The sequence below is a fragment of the Culex quinquefasciatus genome, chromosome 2 (assembly GCF_015732765.1).
Source record: "Culex quinquefasciatus strain JHB chromosome 2, VPISU_Cqui_1.0_pri_paternal, whole genome shotgun sequence".
Taxonomy (NCBI): Eukaryota; Metazoa; Arthropoda; class Insecta; order Diptera; family Culicidae; genus Culex; species Culex quinquefasciatus.
This window is the reverse complement of record NC_051862.1, coordinates 115,475,635-115,494,810: the sequence shown is the minus strand read 5'-3', so window position 1 is coordinate 115,494,810 and position 19,176 is coordinate 115,475,635. Positions and strand designations below refer to the sequence as shown.

At 34.9% G+C, this 19,176-nt stretch overlaps 1 protein-coding gene, 1 long non-coding RNA gene and 1 other non-coding gene across 3 annotated transcripts; 2 read left to right on the top strand and 1 right to left on the bottom strand.

Annotated features, from left to right (window-relative positions):
- Positions 1-84: 84 nt before the first annotated feature.
- LOC6041411 (complement component 1 Q subcomponent-binding protein, mitochondrial) lies at positions 85-8,314 on the top strand. The gene is made up of 5 exons (XM_001850622.2): positions 85-413; positions 7,443-7,593; positions 7,676-7,869; positions 7,927-8,015; positions 8,081-8,314. The coding sequence occupies exons 1-5, from the start codon at positions 185-187 to the stop codon at positions 8,231-8,233; spliced, it is 816 nt and encodes a 271-aa protein (XP_001850674.1). The 5' UTR covers positions 85-184; the 3' UTR covers positions 8,234-8,314.
- On the top strand, positions 4,127-4,198 carry Trnad-guc. Its single transcript has one exon. It is a non-coding gene; the product is annotated as a tRNA-Asp (tRNA).
- Positions 8,315-14,833: 6,519 nt separating the features above from the next.
- Positions 14,834-15,429, bottom strand: LOC119767695. The gene is made up of 2 exons (XR_005277654.1): positions 15,202-15,429; positions 14,834-15,132 (listed from the first exon to the last, which is right to left on the bottom strand). It is a non-coding gene; the product is annotated as an uncharacterized LOC119767695 (long non-coding RNA).
- Between the last annotated feature and the right edge of the window lie 3,747 nt (positions 15,430-19,176).

The following is a 19,176-nucleotide window of genomic DNA, read 5'->3' as shown; positions in this document are numbered from 1 at the left end:
TGGGCCAAACACGAGTTATCTCGCTGTACTCTCTGTTTGGGTAAAGCCAAAATTTTGAGTAATTTCTCAGTCACGATTAACTACTTCTCATTATTCGTGCAAGTAAGCTGATTGTCACCTGAACCTGAACCTCAACATTTTTTTTTTTAAATTTTTGCAAAAAGCATAACAAAAAACCCTCAAAATGATGAATGTTGTAAGAAAGGCGTTCGGTCTGCGACACTTTACGCAGCTGTCTGCGGCCGCGGTTCCGCTGAAGCCCGCCGGAGGGCGTGCATTTACCCGAACATTGTGGAACATGAGCCGATTCTCGTCGGACAACCATTCCAGCACGTTCCAAAGTAAAAAGTTGCTGAAACCGAGCATTAACTGCGCTTGCGGATGTTCCGGAACCCTGCACATTCACACCAAGGGTAAGTTGAGCTCATCCGGGAAAGGGGGTTCTGATAAAACCGGCAACGCCATGTGCTTCGGGTCCGGGAGGTGTGTTGTCTTACATAACCTTCCAATACACGCGCATGGAGGAACCATCAAAACCAAAAGTGAACTGTGTATTTCACAAGCCGTTTTTAACGAAACTTGTTCTTATAATTGTCATAGGTACCTCTATAACTATAAATAATAAATAAAATAATGTTAATTTGGGAATAATGATTGAACAAAAAACAAGCTTTGATTGCAAATGATTAATTAATCCGTTAATTGCTAAAAAACCCTTTTTTATTTGCTGAGGAAGCTTATCAAACACTAGTTGTTTCGACGGCAACATTTCAAAACGCATCATTTTCATTTTGACACTTTCTGGTTTATTGCATATTCTGAAAGAACTCCTAATAAGCTACTTTCTGAGAAGTTGCTGTGAAGATTACCACGGCACTTTGAAAAGTTTAACTCCATGTTGCACGCACACACTCACTTTTAATTTCTCGATACATGAATCTTGCGACGAAAAAAAAAACATCATGAAAAAGACGCCATGTACATATGCCGACCAAAAACGAATCATAACAAAACTTCCTCTCCACTTGCAAAAAGCGCCATGTACAATTGGCGAAGAAAAACGAATCATAACACAGCTTCCTCTCCAATGACAGCAGGGTGATATAGACGTTTGTGATGTCAAAAGAAGTTATGTTTGTTTTTCTTTAATATAATGAAGGGAATAATGTTTTATTGAATATCGTTTGTTATCATTAGAACATCTTCTTTTGCTTTTATAAATATTAAAATGGGAATTGAAAAATGATGCACAACATTCAAATACGTTTTTCTTAAAATGCACGATTTGTACATGATGCTTTTTGAAATATTGGCGTCGATTTATTTCTCGAGTCCAACGAGCAGAAAAATAAGGAATAAAAAAATTGTTGATTTAAAAATCAAGATTTTTGTAAAATCAAAGCTAAACGTCAAAGCAACTTTTTCAAAACAAAAGATTTTTGTGGAATTCAATTGAGAAAATCAAGGTTTGTTTCAAAGCAAAATCGGCGTTGATATTATTCAACAAATTTGTTGTTGAAACAAACCTCGTACAGGCTGATTTTACAAAACGAGAGTATGTAATATAATTAAGATTTTCTTTTCTTTTTTGGCATTTAGATGTTAAAAAAAGGGCACGCATTTCAAAACTTATTATAAAAAAAATCCGTTCTTCAATGATATCTTCAAATCTACTAATGTTATTATGCAATTTTTTGAATCTTCCCTTGTTGATATCTACAGTCCAGACTCGACCATACGAAGGTTTGTGCGGGACTTCGGATAAACGAATCCTGAACATTTTTTTCGTTTTATTTTATTTTCTCGCTTTTAACATCTAATTCGAGTTTGCGGGTCAATGGTGGATGATACTGATGATACTCGTCGGTTGACGCGCTGGCGAGGAACATCCCGGAAGGAGTAGAGACCCTAATGTAAGGTATGCACTTCGGAAGGATACCCGGTCAAGAAAAAAATCAAATGGGCAGCAGCGCAAGCAAGCCAGAGAGGTACCTTCACGTTGGCTTGGTTTAGTCATCATGATGAGGTGTAACCTAGCTGGTCAGTAGAAACGGCTCGTTGACTAACGAGGGTATGAGTCGAGACGGCTAGAAGAAAGGGGCACGACAATGTGGGTAAGGGAACTAATTTGTGATTATAGATGGTATTGTTTTGATTCGCAGTATATTGAGTCAACTGCTGTGGATTTACCAGAAACATCGCACAACGAGGATTCTCCTCTTTCCAATTTCAGCTACCATCTATCTTCTTTTTTTATTTTGCTAAACTCACTTATTCACTGATTCTTCTGTTTATTATCTACAATTTGATGTTGATTTTATTAATTCCTGGTTCTCTTAACTCTCAACGTTTTTCCACTGTATTATACCAACTAATACTGTTGTAACAAACTGCAAGTTTTCCCTTAATTTGGTAACAATGTCAATTCAGTTTATCATTTGCCTTTACTTTATTTAACTTTTTGAATAATTTTTTATCTGCTCTATAAGTCAGGCCTGCCCAACGTCCGGCCCGTAAAGCCATTTCATCCGGCCCGCGACGGCTTTTCAAAATAGTTCTATGACCGGCCCTCAACTCAAGGCTGTTCATGAAATATTCAGCTAATAAAATGAGTGTATAAATTTAAAAAAAAAACTGTTTTAACTAAACTTAAATAAGAAACATTCTGTTTGCTTTTTTTTTTTTGCTTTTGTAATAAAATGTTGCTGTTCCAACATTTATTTGAATTTTGTCTTTTGTTTTTCAAAATTTAACATTCTTTATAATTGAAATTAATTCTTATCATTTTTATATTAAACATTAAACTGAAAAAGGGCCAGGATACTAAATTATCCAATTCGTTGAAATATAGATTTTTTTGTCAAAAAATGTATAAAAAGACACTAAATTTAAACTTCTTTCAGTTTTTACTCTCTTTACTACAAATTGATGCTTTTCTGTTTTGAAGAACATGATCCAAATTTATTTTTTAATAAATGAGTAAGCAAAAAATATTGGAATTTTTGAGAACAACTGTTAAAAAGCAAATAATTCATACTGAAAAGAAAGATCACTTCAAATATTTGTTTCATTTATGAACAAAAACATATCAAAATGAGTCAAGAAATCAGGGAACAAAACTTTATTTTTTTCATAAATTTCAATAGTTACTGAAATTTGAAAAGTAACGAAATTTAAACTATTCAATATACATTTTTCAACATTTTGAAACCCATTTTGAAATAAACAACGAAAAAAGTGTTTTTTTCGGTAAGGAGATTTTAATTCAAATTTAGTTTTAATAAATTTTATCATGCCTCATTGATTTTTGAAATATATTGCTGTGTTGGAGAAATTAAGCTTTTGAAAAATTTGCAATGACCAATGAATTTTTGATTTTTTTTATAATCAGTGATGATAATACACATTTTTTACAGATATTTTTTTCCTAAAACCAAGAATCTTATTTGCAATACTAGTTTATTGTTTTGTTTACTTTAAAAGAACCTTTTCAAAATTATATTATGAAAAAAATATTGTCTTCTTTTTCAAATTTTGTCAAACATTAGTTCCGGCCCGCCACTCCATCAGAAAAATTAGATCTGGCCCGCAAGGCCAAAAGGTTGGGCACACCTGCTATAAGTTGTCCTTAATACAATCTAAGCTTGTTTTGTATTAACTACTGTTTATTTCTACATCTGCTACATAAATTACTATCTTTCTTTTACTATTGATTTGTCACATAGTATATTTGCTTCACTGTCCATTGTTTTGAATCTTCAACCTTTTCTGCAAGTATGTGAGATTCGAGCCCTTACTCAATTTATGGAATTATTGAAGGATTAACACAAATATTGTACTTTTGAAAAACTATTATAAAATGCTTTAGACCAAATATTGTAACAAAACACCGCGATACAACATCGCCATCTTGGATTTCAAACATCTGAATAACTTTAGAGTAGTTTACTGCCGTTCTTAGCATAATTGTTTTACGATTTTGACATTTTTAAGTTTAGTTTGTCGTATACTTTTCGGAAAACCCATAAAATCTAGTACTTTGTTCGGAAACTCATCAAAAACAACATTGACATATGCGCTTAAGAACAGCGGCCAGTCCTCCGGATTTCCCGTGAACACGGGCAGCTCCTCGATAGTATAGTGGTCAGTATCCCCGCCTGTCACGCGGGAGACCGGGGTTCAATTCCCCGTCGGGGAGCCAGGGTTGGCAGGTTTCTGTGCTTTGTCTTCAATAAACTGTTTCCTGAAAGTGAAGGTGGCACAAAACATCAGCGCACATCGATCGTCTACTTTCGGGAAGTGAGAACGTCAACCAAGACAACCTGGCGTAGCCGAGGCTCGACCCGGGACGAGAGGCGTGGTATGCAGTGCACCGATGTGTCAAAGCTTCCCGCGCAGATGCAGCATGCAAGGATCCAAGCATGTTCCAGGATCAAGTTGATGAACGTCTGAATCGCATAGTAATCGAGGAAGACATCGGCAGCTTTCTCTCACAGGACGAGTTTGGGTAAAACTGTACCAGACTTGCCTAACCAGTTGTACGGAAGGGGGAATGTTGCGACGAGAAGCGCCGTTTCCCTTCTGTGAAGATGCGTGAGAACACCTCTCGTATGGGTGCGTTTACTGTCCGTGATTTACACAATAAGTGTGTTGTTTACTGTGTGACAGCTACTTTAATTTGTCCATTTTGCTTACTATTTTCGCGCGTACCGTTTTTTTCTTAACTTATTTTTATTAGGTCCTTTTAAGTGCTGTGACCAGGTTGGGACCGAGGATCAGTAAAACTATATATAATAACAAAAAAACTCCTTAAATTCCATACTTGGAGATCATGTAACTGACGAGGGTTATTTGGTCCAAGCGGGTCTTGCAGGTCTTGAACCTGCCGATGTACTCTGAGAAAATCCCCCACAGCTCAGCCGAACTGTAGAGTACCTCCCCGGCTTCCTTCTTCGTGGCTCCACCGTCTCGGGGGTTACTTTGGCTGCTTTCTGCAGGTCGAGGGCGATTTTTCAATTTTTCATCCGGAACTGCGCCCGGCAGCGGAGGGAACTCCGCCGGCGTGAACGCCGGAACTGCTGGACTCTGCTTCTCCGCCTTCCTTGCCGGCGATTTTGGTTTCGACGCCTGCTGTCGCCGCTGGATGAAATCCGCACGCTTGGGGCAGCTGCGGTCCGTAGCTTCGTGAGCACCAGAGCAGTTGGCACACCGCTTTGGCTGGGCTTCCTGGACTTCGCACTCGTCCGTCTTGTGGGGACCCCCACAGTTGTTGCACCTCCCCTTGAGGTGACAGTTCCTGGTTCCATGACCCAGCTGCAAGCAGTTCCTGCACTGGGTCACGTTCGGTCGCTTGTTCCGGTAGGCCTATCACCGGATGTGAAATCTTCTCAAGCGCTTGATTTCACTCAGCTGCTTGAGGCTGGTGTACCCCTTGGGGAACGTAACAATGTACGGGGTTTCCTCTGTAGAACTCCACTTTGTTTGCAATCAAGTGGGCCCGCGCGGTCTCAAAACGCTCCTCGGAGGAACACAGCAATTTGATCCCAAACGGAGTTAGCTTGTATCTTGGCTTGGTTGTGCACGGCGATATTACAGTCCTCAGCTTGGCGTAGCTCGTATTCTTTGCCACCAGAGGTGGTGGTTTCTTGGCCACTGGAACCACTGGAACCGGTGAGACGTATTGTTGTTGTTCGCCGCCAGCGGGCTGAACTTGTTGTTGTTGAGAAGACTCTCCTCTGGGTCGACAATGGCTCCGTTACTGGTCTTCCTCCGCTTCCCCGTTCCAGTTACGGAACGAAACTCGTCGGAGGATTCTTCCACCTCCATCCGTAAGCACTGTGCCGCGCCACGAAAACAGCAGAAAAAACAACCGCTGTCTCCGGCTGTCAGACGTAAACTGCGCGCGTACCGTTGATAAGGATACAATTTTACAATTTGACGATTTTGGTGGGATATTGTTGGACCAGGACAACTGATTGTAAGATTAGTCATTTATTCTTAAAATACGTGCTAATAAATGATTCAGCTTTTAGCTGAAAACCACAAAACTGTGGCGATTCTGCTTAATTGGCGGCAACAAATCCTTTTCAACAAAGTCTGTTTGTCCCATCGTTGTACTTCTACGCATAATTGTCCCACAAAGTATTTTATTTCACGGAATCATTAGTTATCCAGCTTTTTAAGCGAACATGGCGTTCGAATGGTGAACGCCCGAAATGTCAAAATCACGGAGTGGTACCAACATTACGAAAAAAGTGTGCCATGGCATGACATCCGCATTTTTTTTTCTAGTGTTGGTGCCCTTGCGCGATTTTGACATTTCGGACGTTCAACATTCGAACGCCATCTTCGCTTAAAAACCTGGATACGAGTCTTTTTACATAATGTATAGCAATAGAATCATAAATAAGAGTGATAAACTACTTACTGGGGCGATCGGGGACACATAGGACGAATAAGAACCCACGGGACAATTATGCGTAGAAACACAGAAATCGATCGAAAAAAATCAATTCCGTTTTTCTCAGTTTCATTTGTTTGAACATGGGACATTTATGCGTAGAACGGTAGTTTAGGGGTCAAAATTAAGCTCGAAAGGCAAAAATAAGACAATGAAAAAAATATTTTTCCCTTGATTCTTTTCACTTTACACAAATATCACTTTGGATGAATCGAGTCTGGACTGTACAAATATTTTACTATTCTTCATTATATCTCCAAGTCATTATTTAAATCTTCAAAACTTTAAATACTGTTAAAAATATGTGGTGGTGGTGTGGTCCAATCCAATACCCGCTAACCGGTAGCGATATTATGGGAGAATATAGTTTGTATCAGGCTTTGTATATGCCGAATGCTGATACAACTTAACTCAGTCCAGGGTATAGAGTTATCTACGTGCGCATGTATTGCGTGTACGTACAGGAAAAAGATTGAGGTTAAATTTTGTACCGTCCAGCAAAACAAATGGCGTGCTAGTGTGCGTGAGAGTGGGCTTTGATAACTCTATTAGGTGGTGATAGCCCTCGCGCTGCTTCCAACGACCCGTTTCAGAATAACAGAGCACCTTGCAGGCCAATTCCGAGGTCGCTGGGCATTGTTCGGCCCCGCCTTAACATCGAAGCAAGCATCTGAAGAAAACTCGATCTATATTTAGACTTCCAATTCCGTCAGGGATATCAGGGATCAGCGCTTATTTAATATGAGAAGATAACACTACGGATCAATTCACAGTGGTGCCAGAGGGTTGCAGAAGCCGTAACCATTAAGCCACGGAGCCGGTTATCAAATACTGTTTAAAATATGTAACAAAAATACAAAATATTCACACTAACAGCAAGCCGATAAAAACGCGGCAAACTTGTCCCGTTCATAAGGCTACGTGTTAGAATTAGCCACCTTTCATTATTGCAGCTTGATAAAAACATGGTTATTATTTTCAGGCGAAAGAGAACTGGTTGAGTTTTTGGCCGAGGAAATTATCGCCGAAAAGAAAGCACAAAAGAAAAACGTGCTTCCAGCGGAAATTGATGGGTTCAAAGTTAAGCTTAACAGGGCCGACGTTGAGTTGGAGAAGAAAAATGAAAAGGAACGGTAAGCCCATTCAGATTCCATAGTGGGGATTTTTCAATCAAAAGATTTTTTTTTTTTATTTGTATTTGTTTCAACAACACAGAATTGTGATCTCGTTCAACGTAAACCACACCGTCGACGCGGACGATGAGGCTGAGGCGGAATCCACGGCGGACAAGCCAGAGTTCGCCGAAATGAGAAGCAAGCCGCAATTCGAGGTGGACATCGTGAAGGGCTCCCAAACGCTAAGCTTCACGTGCTCATTCTTGCAGGGCGAAGCACAGGAGGGCGAATACAGTATGTACTTTTGACTGTGGTATTTTCTACATGTTTAAAAATAATTAAATTTTTTAGATGACGTTTTCGGGATTGACGAAATAACGATCTTCGAGGGTGAATGGAACGACAAAGTTTATGCAGTTGCAGGCGATGTTTTGGATGGGGTAAATGAATTTGAATAGAAATTAAGCTTAACTATTGTTATATTGATTTTATTTATGTATTTCAGTACCTCTACGATTTGCTGATGAACTTGCTGGAAGAAAAAGGCATCAGCAACGAATTTGTACAAAAGCTGTCAGATTTCAGTACCTGTTACGAACATTCTTCGTACATTGGTTTGCTGGAAGGCATTTCCAAGTTTACTATTGATAAAAAATAAGGTCTTAAGTTCAGATGTAGCGAATAAATAAAACAAGAAAATTCTTGGAAACTTGGCGACTGCCACGCTTTATACAAAAAAGTGTCCACGTGGTTTATGGATGGTTCCCAGGCTCAAATATATCATGAACACAATTTTTAGGCGTCATCCATTCACGGTTACGACACGACTGTCATCCACATACAAAGCGAGTGAAGTCAAAATCGAACCAAGATCGAACCAAGTTTTTAGCGCGTGGTATTTGAAAAGGTCGTATGCGCATCAGACATAAATTACATAAATAAAAACTTTTTTCCGGTTTTTTGTCTTTAGAAAGATTTATGTTTTTTCTCAAATTTGAACTAGGGGAATAGCATATAATTCCATCGAGAACCTAATGTTGGCTTATCAGCACTTTGGTGTTCAGTTACAACTAGTTTAAAGCATTTTCGACAGAAATTTAGGTAGTATTCTGAAAGCGTAATTCATTTTAAGACAACGGACAGGATTTTAACACAACGGAAATATCAAACAAATTTTATTTTGTTTCAAGGAAACTGAAGCTATTCAGTTTTTAGTTCAGTTCAGTGTGTTGTGTAGTTTTTCTTGCAAGGCCAAGTAGAACTTTGTTTTATTGAACTAATAAATGTTAAATGTAAAAAAATAACGTAATACTTGTAACTATCTCGCATATATATGCAAAAAAAAGTTAAAACCGATGTAGAAACTAACAAAAAACATAATTTGAGAAAAAAAATTGTATTTGTTTCATACGACCTTTTCAAAAACCATACGTAAACAATATTGACAGCGCCTCTGGTGGGGACTTCAGGAAACTGCATGCGTGTCAAATACCTGCATCCATTAAGTATGTCACATTAAAATCGGCCTAAATTAAATTTGTTGTTTGGTGAGACCCGAAATGGCGAGTCATAGGTGATTCGGTACATCTTTGTTCGGTATAAAATATTTTTAAACCAATACATATTGTAACAATCGTCATTCTCAGAGTGAGGGGAATAAGCTTTCGAACACGCTTTGCTTAAGCGCCAGGCCAACCCGTACTGGATTGGCCTGCAAAGCGGCACGATCGATTACGGTCCCGGCAAGCTCGCTCAGGGCGAGTCGTTGAATTGCACTCCATTTTCCTCCAATCGTCGAACAGGTCAACTCTACACTCCCAAAAGCACCCCAAAGTAAAGCCCAAAACAATAGAACCAAGCAACCAAGGGACATTTAAATCTAATTGAGAACTATGTTGAGAATCAATTCTCATCTCACGACTCACTAAAATACTCGTCTGAAGATTGGTTTTTGTATTTCAGGACTGAAAGGGTGGATTTCACCGGCGCGACGCTTTGGCTTTGCAGCCGTATAACCACGTTTTTAGTTCTAAATGCTCTCTATGGAAATTTGCCATTTATTACCTGTATTCTAAATATTATTTTTTTTCAAGCAAAGGAAATCAGTGAAGAGTTAAAGCTCAAAAGTCTGTGAAACACAGACAAATCTGTGTATCTGGCATCCCTGGAACCAAGGGACATTTAAATCTAATTGAGAACTATGTTGAGAATCAATTCTCATCTCACGACTCACTAAAATACTCGTCTGAAGATTGGTTTTTGTATTTCAGGACTGAAAGGGTGGATTTCACCGGCGCGACGCTTTGGCTTTGCAGCCGTATAACCACGTTTTTAGTTCTAAATGCTCTCTATGGAAATTTGCCATTTATTACCTGTATTCTAAATATTATTTTTTTTCAAGCAAAGGAAATCTGTGAAGAGTTATTAGCTCTTAAATGCACCCAAAACTGGCAGCTCTAAATGCACCCAAAACTGGCAGCGCTAGTCCGAGAGAATGATGGTCTCGAGTCGAGAGAATAGTGGTACCATTCACGGACGCAGAGAACACAGCTCGAGATGGGCGATAGAACTATTCTCTCGAGGTTCATTTGCAAAAATAGTTCATCCGTCAAACAAAAAACCAAAAGTGTCGACAACGGGAATCGAACCAGAGACCTTTGACAAACCAATCCAATGACTTAGCTGCCTCGGCCACCACAGCTTGGTGACCAAGAAGAAGTCAGAAGTCGATGTATGACACTTGTTGGAGATTTATTGATTCAACTAACGAATGAACTCATTTGTTATGATGGTGTGAGTTGGTACCATTATTCTATCGATTTTAGCACTGAGCCCTCAATAAATTTTGAGAGAACGATTATCTCGACTCTGAATTTTGGGTGTGCTCTCTATGGAACTTTGCTATTTACAGTGTTGCGTTCCTCACGCGCTCGTGAGCGCTCACTATTCGCTCATTCGTGAGGAGGAGCGTTGCGCGAGCTAGCTCACGTTTGCCCGCGCTCACGTTTGCTCCAATTTTTTCAGCTCGCGCTTGCCCCACGCTCGCGCTCACGCTCATTTTTCGCTCACGGAGCACTCACTTTGGAAGTATCGCGAATCGTTTTACTTTTTGAGACAGTTTTTTGTTTTTCAATCCTAGTTTGATTTTGTACTTAAGGCGCAGCATGTCAGTGGAAACAAGGGAAGGGTATGAGCGCGTGAACAAAAAGGACTGTAATCCTTAGAAAAACTTACAAAACAATGACACAATTCAAGAAGATTTATGTTGGGGTAGGTTCGATTCAATGTTATATGCTTGGTTGATTAAAATATAAAACTGGGTAAAATTGTTGAAACAGTTCTCTTTTTACAAAAAGCCTCCAAATTGCTAGTGTTTGAAATAACCCATTTGAATGAAATAATAAAAAATTGCATTGTTATGTTTTAGCCCATAAAGGGTGGCCCCTCTTCCGTCAAGTAAATTATATCTAACACTTCCGCTACCAAGCCTCTGAAAATATTAAATTACAGATTCAATAAATGTTTTTTTTGAATATGGACATTCTCTAAAATGTTCAGAATATGAGGGATGATTATAACTTTTATAAAGCTCACTGCTGTTTTTTAAAGGTCCAATAAAACATTTTTTTATCTGTTTTTAAAACCGCCTTGAGTCAAAACTCCGGATTCTAAAAACTTAAAATAAACATTTGTCAATTAAATCAATTTTTTGTACATATCAGTGCATCTCTTCACGTCAATGATTTTTTTACATTTAGAATGAGTTAGCTCTTTGTTAGCACACTCAAGAGTGAATCATTCTGCCCCTTGGCTAATTTTGAATTTAAATAGAACGTACATTTCGGTTCGCCGACTAAATTCATTTTATTGCTTACTTTTGTTTGTTGACCACTTTCTTGTTTGTTTTTGCTGCCTGTGCTGAGATAGTTCTAGTAACTTCGTTTAAAACAGGCAGATGCTTCAACAAGGAAAAGCAACTACCTACTTTGGCAAACCAGCTCACGTGAGCGCAAAACGCTCCGGTGAGCGTGAGCGAGCACGAGCTACCTGATAAAAACTCACGCTCCAGCTGGAGCGAGCACGCTTTCCATGAGCGCTCATTCGTAACCCTGACTATTTATTACCTGTATTCTAAATATTTTTTTTTTTTTCAAGCAAAGGAAGAGTTTTGCCTTCCCCACCTGACTGAGGCAAGGCTATAAAATCACTCAAAAATTGAACTTTTTAAAGAAGCCTCCAAGATATACCATTACGTATACATATCGGCTCAGAATCGAATTCTGAGCAAATGTCTGTGCGTGTGGATGGACGTAGATTTTTTTCTTACTCACTTTTCTCGGAACTGGCTCGGCCAATTTTGTCCGGATCTATGTTTTTGGATTCCTTTTCAGGTTCTTTAAGTCTTTTTTTGATTTCATCCGGTTTGGTGCAGTACTTTAAAAGTTATGTTCGAAAAACTGTTTTGGTTGATACAAAAAAGGGTCATTATTTACATAATTTGAAAGCTCCGGCGGATAGCTGTCCGAACTTTCCGCTCAGTGCACGAAGGTTGCAAGGCTTTTAGGAGGAAGGCAGCAACCATCTTCTGGTGGATTAAGTAACGTTTTTAGCTCTAAATGCACTCTATGGAAATTTGCTACTTATTACCTGTATTCTAAATATTATTTTTTTATTTTTCAAGCAATGGGTGGTGGTGGTAGTTGATTTATTTCAGGCAGCTTTAACATGTTTGTCATTCGCTGCCTTCAAGCAATGGGAATCAGTGAACTCTTCACTGATTCCAAGCAATGGGAATCAGTGAAGAGTTTAAGCTCTAAATGCTCTCTATGGAAATTTGCCATTTATTACCTGTATTCTAAATATTTTTTTTATTTTTTCAAGCAAACGAAATCAGTGAAGATTTTTTAGCTCTAAATGCGCTATATGGAAATTTGTCATTCATTATTTGAATTCTAAATATTTTTTTTTTATTTTTCAAGCAAAGGAAATCACTGAAGGGTTTTTAGCTCTAAATGCGCTTTATGGAAATTGGACATTTTATTACCTGTATTCTATTTTTTATTTTTCAAGCAAAGATATCGGTGAATTGTATAAGTTCTAAATGATCTCAATGGAATTTTGCCATGTTACTGCTCTTTTCTGATTTCCTTGCTCGCAAATAATTTAAAAGAAATGTGGTTTTTATTTAATCTCGATTGTTTTATCTTTTTTTTTTTTTAAAAAAAAGGTAATTAAATGGCAAAATTTCATAGAGAGCATTTAGAACTAAAAACTCTTCACTGATTTCGTTTGCTTGAAAAATAAAAAAAAACTATTTAGAAAACAGAAAATAAATGACAAATTTCCATAAGAGCATTTAGAGCTAAAAACTCTTTACTGATTTCGTTTGCCTGAAAAATTAAAAAAAAATATTGTAGAATTCAGGTAATAAATGGCAAATTTCCATAGAGAGCATTTAGAGCTAAAAACCCTTCATTGATTTCCTTGCCTGAAAAAATAAAGAAAATTTTGTTTTTGCTATTTAATTTCAACAAAACAAAATTTAAAAAAGCATTCAGATCTAGAAAATTTCTAATTTTAAAAAATAGCTGTAAAGTGATTATATTGTTTTCAATATTAACTACTTACCAGTACAATAAAAAGAATATTCTTTTATAAATTTGTATAATTTCATCTGAAATTTCTTTTGCAGGCCAAGGATTGATACCTAAGAGCATGCAATGGCACTGACCTTGTTGCGTGCTCTTCGGTTGACGTCCACGTAAGGAACATCCTGGAAAGAGCGTAACTAACTACATCCGTAGTTCTGTTAGATCATCCGAATTATCTTGATCAGAACAGTATAGCTCTGGTTCCTTGCGAGTGTCCTATTTTCTTACCTCCACGTTGGCTTGGTTTTCATGATGACCTAGTTGGTGGCCTGTGGAAACGGATCGTAAACCTTTGAACAACGCGGGTCAGAGTCGATACGGCTAAAAGAAAGGGGCGACAATGTGGGAAAGGGAAGTAATTTGTGATTGTAGACGGTATTGTTTTGATTCGCAGTATGTTGAGTCAACTGCTGTGGATGTACCTGAAACATCGCACAACGGGGTTTCTCTTCTCTTCATTCTCAGCTACCACCTAACTCCTATTTTTATTTTGCTCTGCTGATTCTCAACTCTTCACTGATTCTTCTATTTAATATCCAACATTTGATTTTAATTTTACTAACTTTTGATTCTCTTATCCTGGGTGCTGAAAAGACAGAATGCGTAACGTGATTTCCGAATGATCCTCACTGCTCCTCACTGATACAACTGCACTAGAGCTGTAAACATAAACAAAGTAGAAGGCTTTGTTCAAGATCAAGCGTGACATATTTTTTGCTGCTGAAATGACTCGTTTTGAAACATTTTGCATGGATCTGATAATATTAAAGTTTACGCAGAAAAATTAAGTTCTTCGTGCTTTTTTTGTACGTAAACTAAACAATGGGTGGCCATAGAGTCCTTCTTTGTTTTCAACGTGATGAAATATTGCTTCAGAAGTGGGGGAATTTTGTGAATCAGAAGAGCAACCGGATGGAAATTACGAGATTATGTATCTTTGAAGCACAGTGATAGTAAAGGAGTAAGATTATTCAATGTTATTTGGCAGGTGCCATGCACAGTTACTGATAATTCGTCGTAAACAATTCGTAAACATAGGTTTTGAGTGAGACATAGGTCTAATGGAAATGTTAGCGACGAATTATCTCGATTTCATCTCTTTTCTTAAGACTGACTCAAAAGCTCGACGCCCTCGACTTTTTTATTCCTGACAAAATAAACTATAGATCGATTACATACTTGCCACTTCTTGGCATCATTTTTCAAACAGTAAATTGGTTCCACTTTGACAGTTCTAAATTGAGGCCGCTTTGCGGACAACTATTCTGCACCCAGCTATTGATACTTGATTTTTATAAAATACACTGAAAGAAAGGCCCATAGTAATATTACATGTTTTACACATGAATCTGCCCCATACCACTTTGCATGTGAAAGTCATGTGTAAATCACATAGAAAATTTTCATCGCGCTGCATGTGCAAACCAAGTGAAAATCACGTTAGCTTCATGTGTCGTTTCATGTGACTTTCATAAGAAATGCTTATGAAAATTAAATGGATTTCACTTTAAAATCAAATGTTTTTCAATTGCTTTTCAAGTGAAGATTTTTGGTCTCCTTTTCTTTTTCTTTTTTATATTCATGTTTTGAAATAAAAATGCGTTTCGTGCATTCATTAGTTTTCCATTTATTTTTAAAAATATATTACACTTTAAGCCTTCTACGAGAATACACATACACATCACTTTTTCATTCACACTTCACACAAAAAATGCTCTCCGTATAAGCAGCAAGCCGTGCTCCTGCGCCACACACCGGGACTCTCGCGGGTCTCCTTGGACATTTCCGGATCCTCGTTGACAATCATAAACATGCCTCGATGGGGGTCAGTCATCATCAAAAAAAATGTTATGCAGATACTTAAAAAAATTTGAGGCAGCGGCGGCGAGAAGCAGATGATAATTCCCTGAAAATATGATTAAAAAAATGGTTAGGCATAAATTTTTGTCCAAAGAAATATTTAGAAAATACATACCATAGTTTTAGAGATAATCCTGCCACAATTTCGCGAAAATAAAACCCTCTTTTCTGTCGAATAGTCCAATTTAAACGCGAGAGCTCTGACTCAGATTTAATGTGAGTGGCCATCTTGACTTAGACAATTTTTTTCTTTTCGAACTTCAATATCAAAACATTCGATAGTAACGTGAAATTCACTTGAAACCTAAAGGAAAAGTCAATTGGGATGAATCGAAGTGCAATTCACGTGAATCTGGGATGAAAATCCCATGAAAAAAGAATGTATCAAGATGGGTGTAGCTGACGCGGTTTTCACGTGCATTTGTAATGAAAGTCATGTCTAAGTCAAAGGAAAAGCATGTTAATTCATTGTGTTAGTTTTTGGATTAGCTCACGTGAAAAAGCATGTGAACTTGCTATGTTGGTTTTTTTCAGTGTAAATTCTCTTTTACTAGGTCTATTCCCGTACTGCAGAATTCTGCAATTCTGCACAAAAACGGCAGCAGAGCGTTCCCGTACTTTTCTGCAACAAAAGTAACTTTTATCCCAGCCCCACATAGAAAAATGGGCGGAAAACGGCCAAAAAGCGGGGACGTTTTGCCTGAAAGCGGGCCCGATTTTCAGCACGCTTTTTCCCCTCGTTGTGGCCCATTGCGTGCCAGAATGCAACATTTAGGCGGGCGTTACGCATTTTGGTTGCTGTGTTACGCCCGTCTGTGGCACGCTTTTGGGCCCGTTTTGACCACGATAACGGGCCTATAAATGGGGGACCGACGTGCCGGAAACCGGGGGATTTCTCCTTCCTGTTTACTTCGGATTTCAAGTTAGGGCGATTAAATAAAATAGGGTGACAAATAAACACGACAGATTATTTTTTTATTTAAAAAAATATTTAATTAACAACAAAACCTAAACTAATTACCTAACTAGCTAAACAAAATATAAGTTGGGTTAGTATGTTAACAGGACTTTAAATTGATTTTATTGGTAATTTGGACAAATTTTAGTTTATTTTAGTTAGATTTCGTTAAATTTAGCTAAACTTAGTTAAAATTAGTTAAATTCAGTTAAAATCAGTAAACTTTAGTTAAATTTAGTTGAATAAAGTTAAATATAGAAAAATTTAGTTAAATTTATTAAGATTTAATTAAGTTTAGTTGAATTTAGTTATATTTAGTTAAAATTTGTAAAAATAGTTAGATTAAATCAAATTTGACAAGGTTTCGTATAATTTCGCTTCATTTATTTCAAATTAGTAAACTTTGGCTAAATTAAGTTAAATCAAGTGAAAATTAGTTAAAATAAGTTTAATTGACTTAAATTGAGTTATATATAGTTAATGTTAGTTATATTTAGTTAAACTAAATTAAATGCAGTAAAATTTAATTAAATATATTTAATTTTAGTTAGATTTAGTAAAATTTATTTAAATTTAGTAACATTTGATTAAATTTAGTTACATTTAGTCAAAATAAGTCAAATTTTGTTACATTAAGTAAAAGTTAATTAAGTTTCGTAAAATAACGCTTAATTTATTTCAATTTAGTAAAATTTAGTTACATTCAGTTAAATTTAGTTATACTTGATAAAACTTAGTTAAATTTTGTCAAATTCAATTGAATTTAAGTTAAATTTAGTTATATTTAGTTAAATTTAGTTCAAATTAGTTAAATTTAGTTTTGTTTAGTTAAATTCAGTTAAATTAAGTTAAATTTAGTTGAATTATGTTAGACCTAATTAAATTTAGTTGAATTTAGTTACATTTAGTCAAAATAAGTCAAATTAGATAAGAATTAGATAAAGTAAAATTTAATTAAGTTTCATTAAATTTCACGTAATTTATTTCAATTGAGTAAAATTTAGTTAAACTTTGTTAAATTAAGTAAAATTTAGTTGTGTTTAGTTAAATTCAGTTAAATTCAGTTAGATTTAGTTAAATTTAGGTCAATTTAGTTAGATTTAGTCAAATTAAGTTAAATTTCGTTAGATTTAATTAAAGTTAGTTGAATTTAGTAACATTTAGGCAAAATAAGTGTGTAAAATTTCGCTTAATTTTGTTCAATTTAGTTAATTTTGGCTAAATTAAGTTATATTAAGTTAAAATTAGTGAAAATAATTTAAATTTAGTTAAATTGAGTTATATTTAGATACATTTAGTAAAATTTAGTTATATTTAATAAAACTTAGTTAAATTTAGTAAAATTTACTTAAATTTAGATAAATTAAGTTAAATTTAGTTGAATTTAGTTATATTTAATTAAACTTAGTTGAATTTAGTTACATTTAGTCACAATAAGTCAAATTTAGATAAGAATAAGATTAAGTAAAATTTAATAAAGTTTCGTGAAATTTCACCTAATTTATTTCAATTTAGTTAAATTCAGTTAAACTTTGTTAAATTTAGTAATATTTAGTTGAATTTAGTTAGATTTAGTTCAATCTATTTAAATTTAGTTAAACTTAGTTCGATTAGGTCAAATTAAGTCGAATTTAGTTCAATTTAGTTAGGTTTAATTAAAGTTAGTCGAATTTAATAACATTTAGGCAAAATAAGTGAGTTAACTTCGGCTAAATTAAGTTATATCAAGTTAAAATTAGTTGAATTAATTTAATTTGACTTAAATTGAGTTATATTTAGTTGAACGAAATTTAGTAAAATTTAGTTAAATTTAATTAGATTTAATTTAATTAGGGGAATTTAGCTACATTAAAATTCAATTAAGTTTCGTAAATTTTTGCTTAATTTATTTCAATTTAGTTAAACTTAGTAAAATTTAGTAAAATTAAGTTGAATTTAGTTAAATTTAGTTAAACTTAGTTCAATTTAGTTAAATACAGTTGAATTTAGTAAGATTTAAATAAATTTAGTTGAATTTAGTTACATTTAGTTAAAATAAGTAAAATTTAGTTAGATTAAGTAAAATTCAATTAAGTTTCGTAAAACTTAGCATAATTTATTTCAATTTAGTTAACTTTGGCTAAATTAAGTTATATTAGGTTTAAATTAGTGAAATTGAGTTCAATTTAGTTAATTTAAATTACATTTAGATACATTTAGTCAAACTTAGTTAAATTTAGTAACGTTTAGTTGAATTTAGTTAAATTGATTTAAATTTAGTAAAATTTAATTGAATTAAGTTAAAATAATAAAATTTAGTTAGATTTAGTTAAAATTTAACTAAATTTAGTAAAATTTCGTTTAATTTATTTAAATTTAGCTAAATTTGGCTTAATAAAGTTATATTTTTTTTAAGTTCATTACAATTGCGGTTAATTTACTTTAAATTGGATAAATTTAGTTCGATTAAGCTTGATTTCTTTGAATGTACTCAAATTTAGTCTTATTCTCTTTAATGTGGCTAAATTTGAATAAAATCAGTTTAAAAAAGTTGAATTAATTTAAATTAAGTCGAATTAAATTTAATTTAGTAAAACTAGGTTAAATTTAGTAAAATTAAGTAAAATTTTACTGTATTTAGTTAAATTAAGCTAAATTAAGCAAACATAAGTTTAATTTGCATAAATGTGGTTAATTTAGCTAAATTTAACTAAGTTTAGTTAAGTTTGGCTGAATTTAGTAAAAACAATCTAAATTAAGTTAATTTTTTGTAAAATTTGTTGAATTTATTTCGATTTTGTTAAAATGAATATTATTAAGTTAAATATGACTGAATTTATTGATATTACTAAAATTTGGCTAAATTTTGTTAAATTACGTTACATTTGGTAAATTTGGAAACCTAAATTTAGTGAAGTTTAGTAAATCTATGTTTAATTTCATTGAATTCAGTTAATATTAATATTTTTAATAATCTTTGACAAATTTATTTAAATGAAGATAAATTTATTCAAGTTGATTTGAATTTAGCTAAATTGATTAAAATTTAGTTGAATTGATTTTAATTTAGTAAAAGAATTGAAATTTAGTGAAATTAATAAACAGTAAGTAAAATTTTGTTCAATTTAAGTCATGTTACTTAATTTTAAGTAA

Bases quoted from the DNA above. Each gene is read 5' to 3' on its own strand.
- LOC6041411 (XM_001850622.2), top strand. From the start codon at position 185: ATGATGAATGTTGTAAGAAAGGCGTTCGGTCTGCGACACTTTACGCAG. The intron at 7,870-7,926 runs GTATGTACTTTT...TAAATTTTTTAG, and splicing joins AGCACAGGAGGGCGAATACA to ATGACGTTTTCGGGATTGAC. The intron at 8,016-8,080 runs GTAAATGAATTT...TATGTATTTCAG, and splicing joins CAGGCGATGTTTTGGATGGG to TACCTCTACGATTTGCTGAT.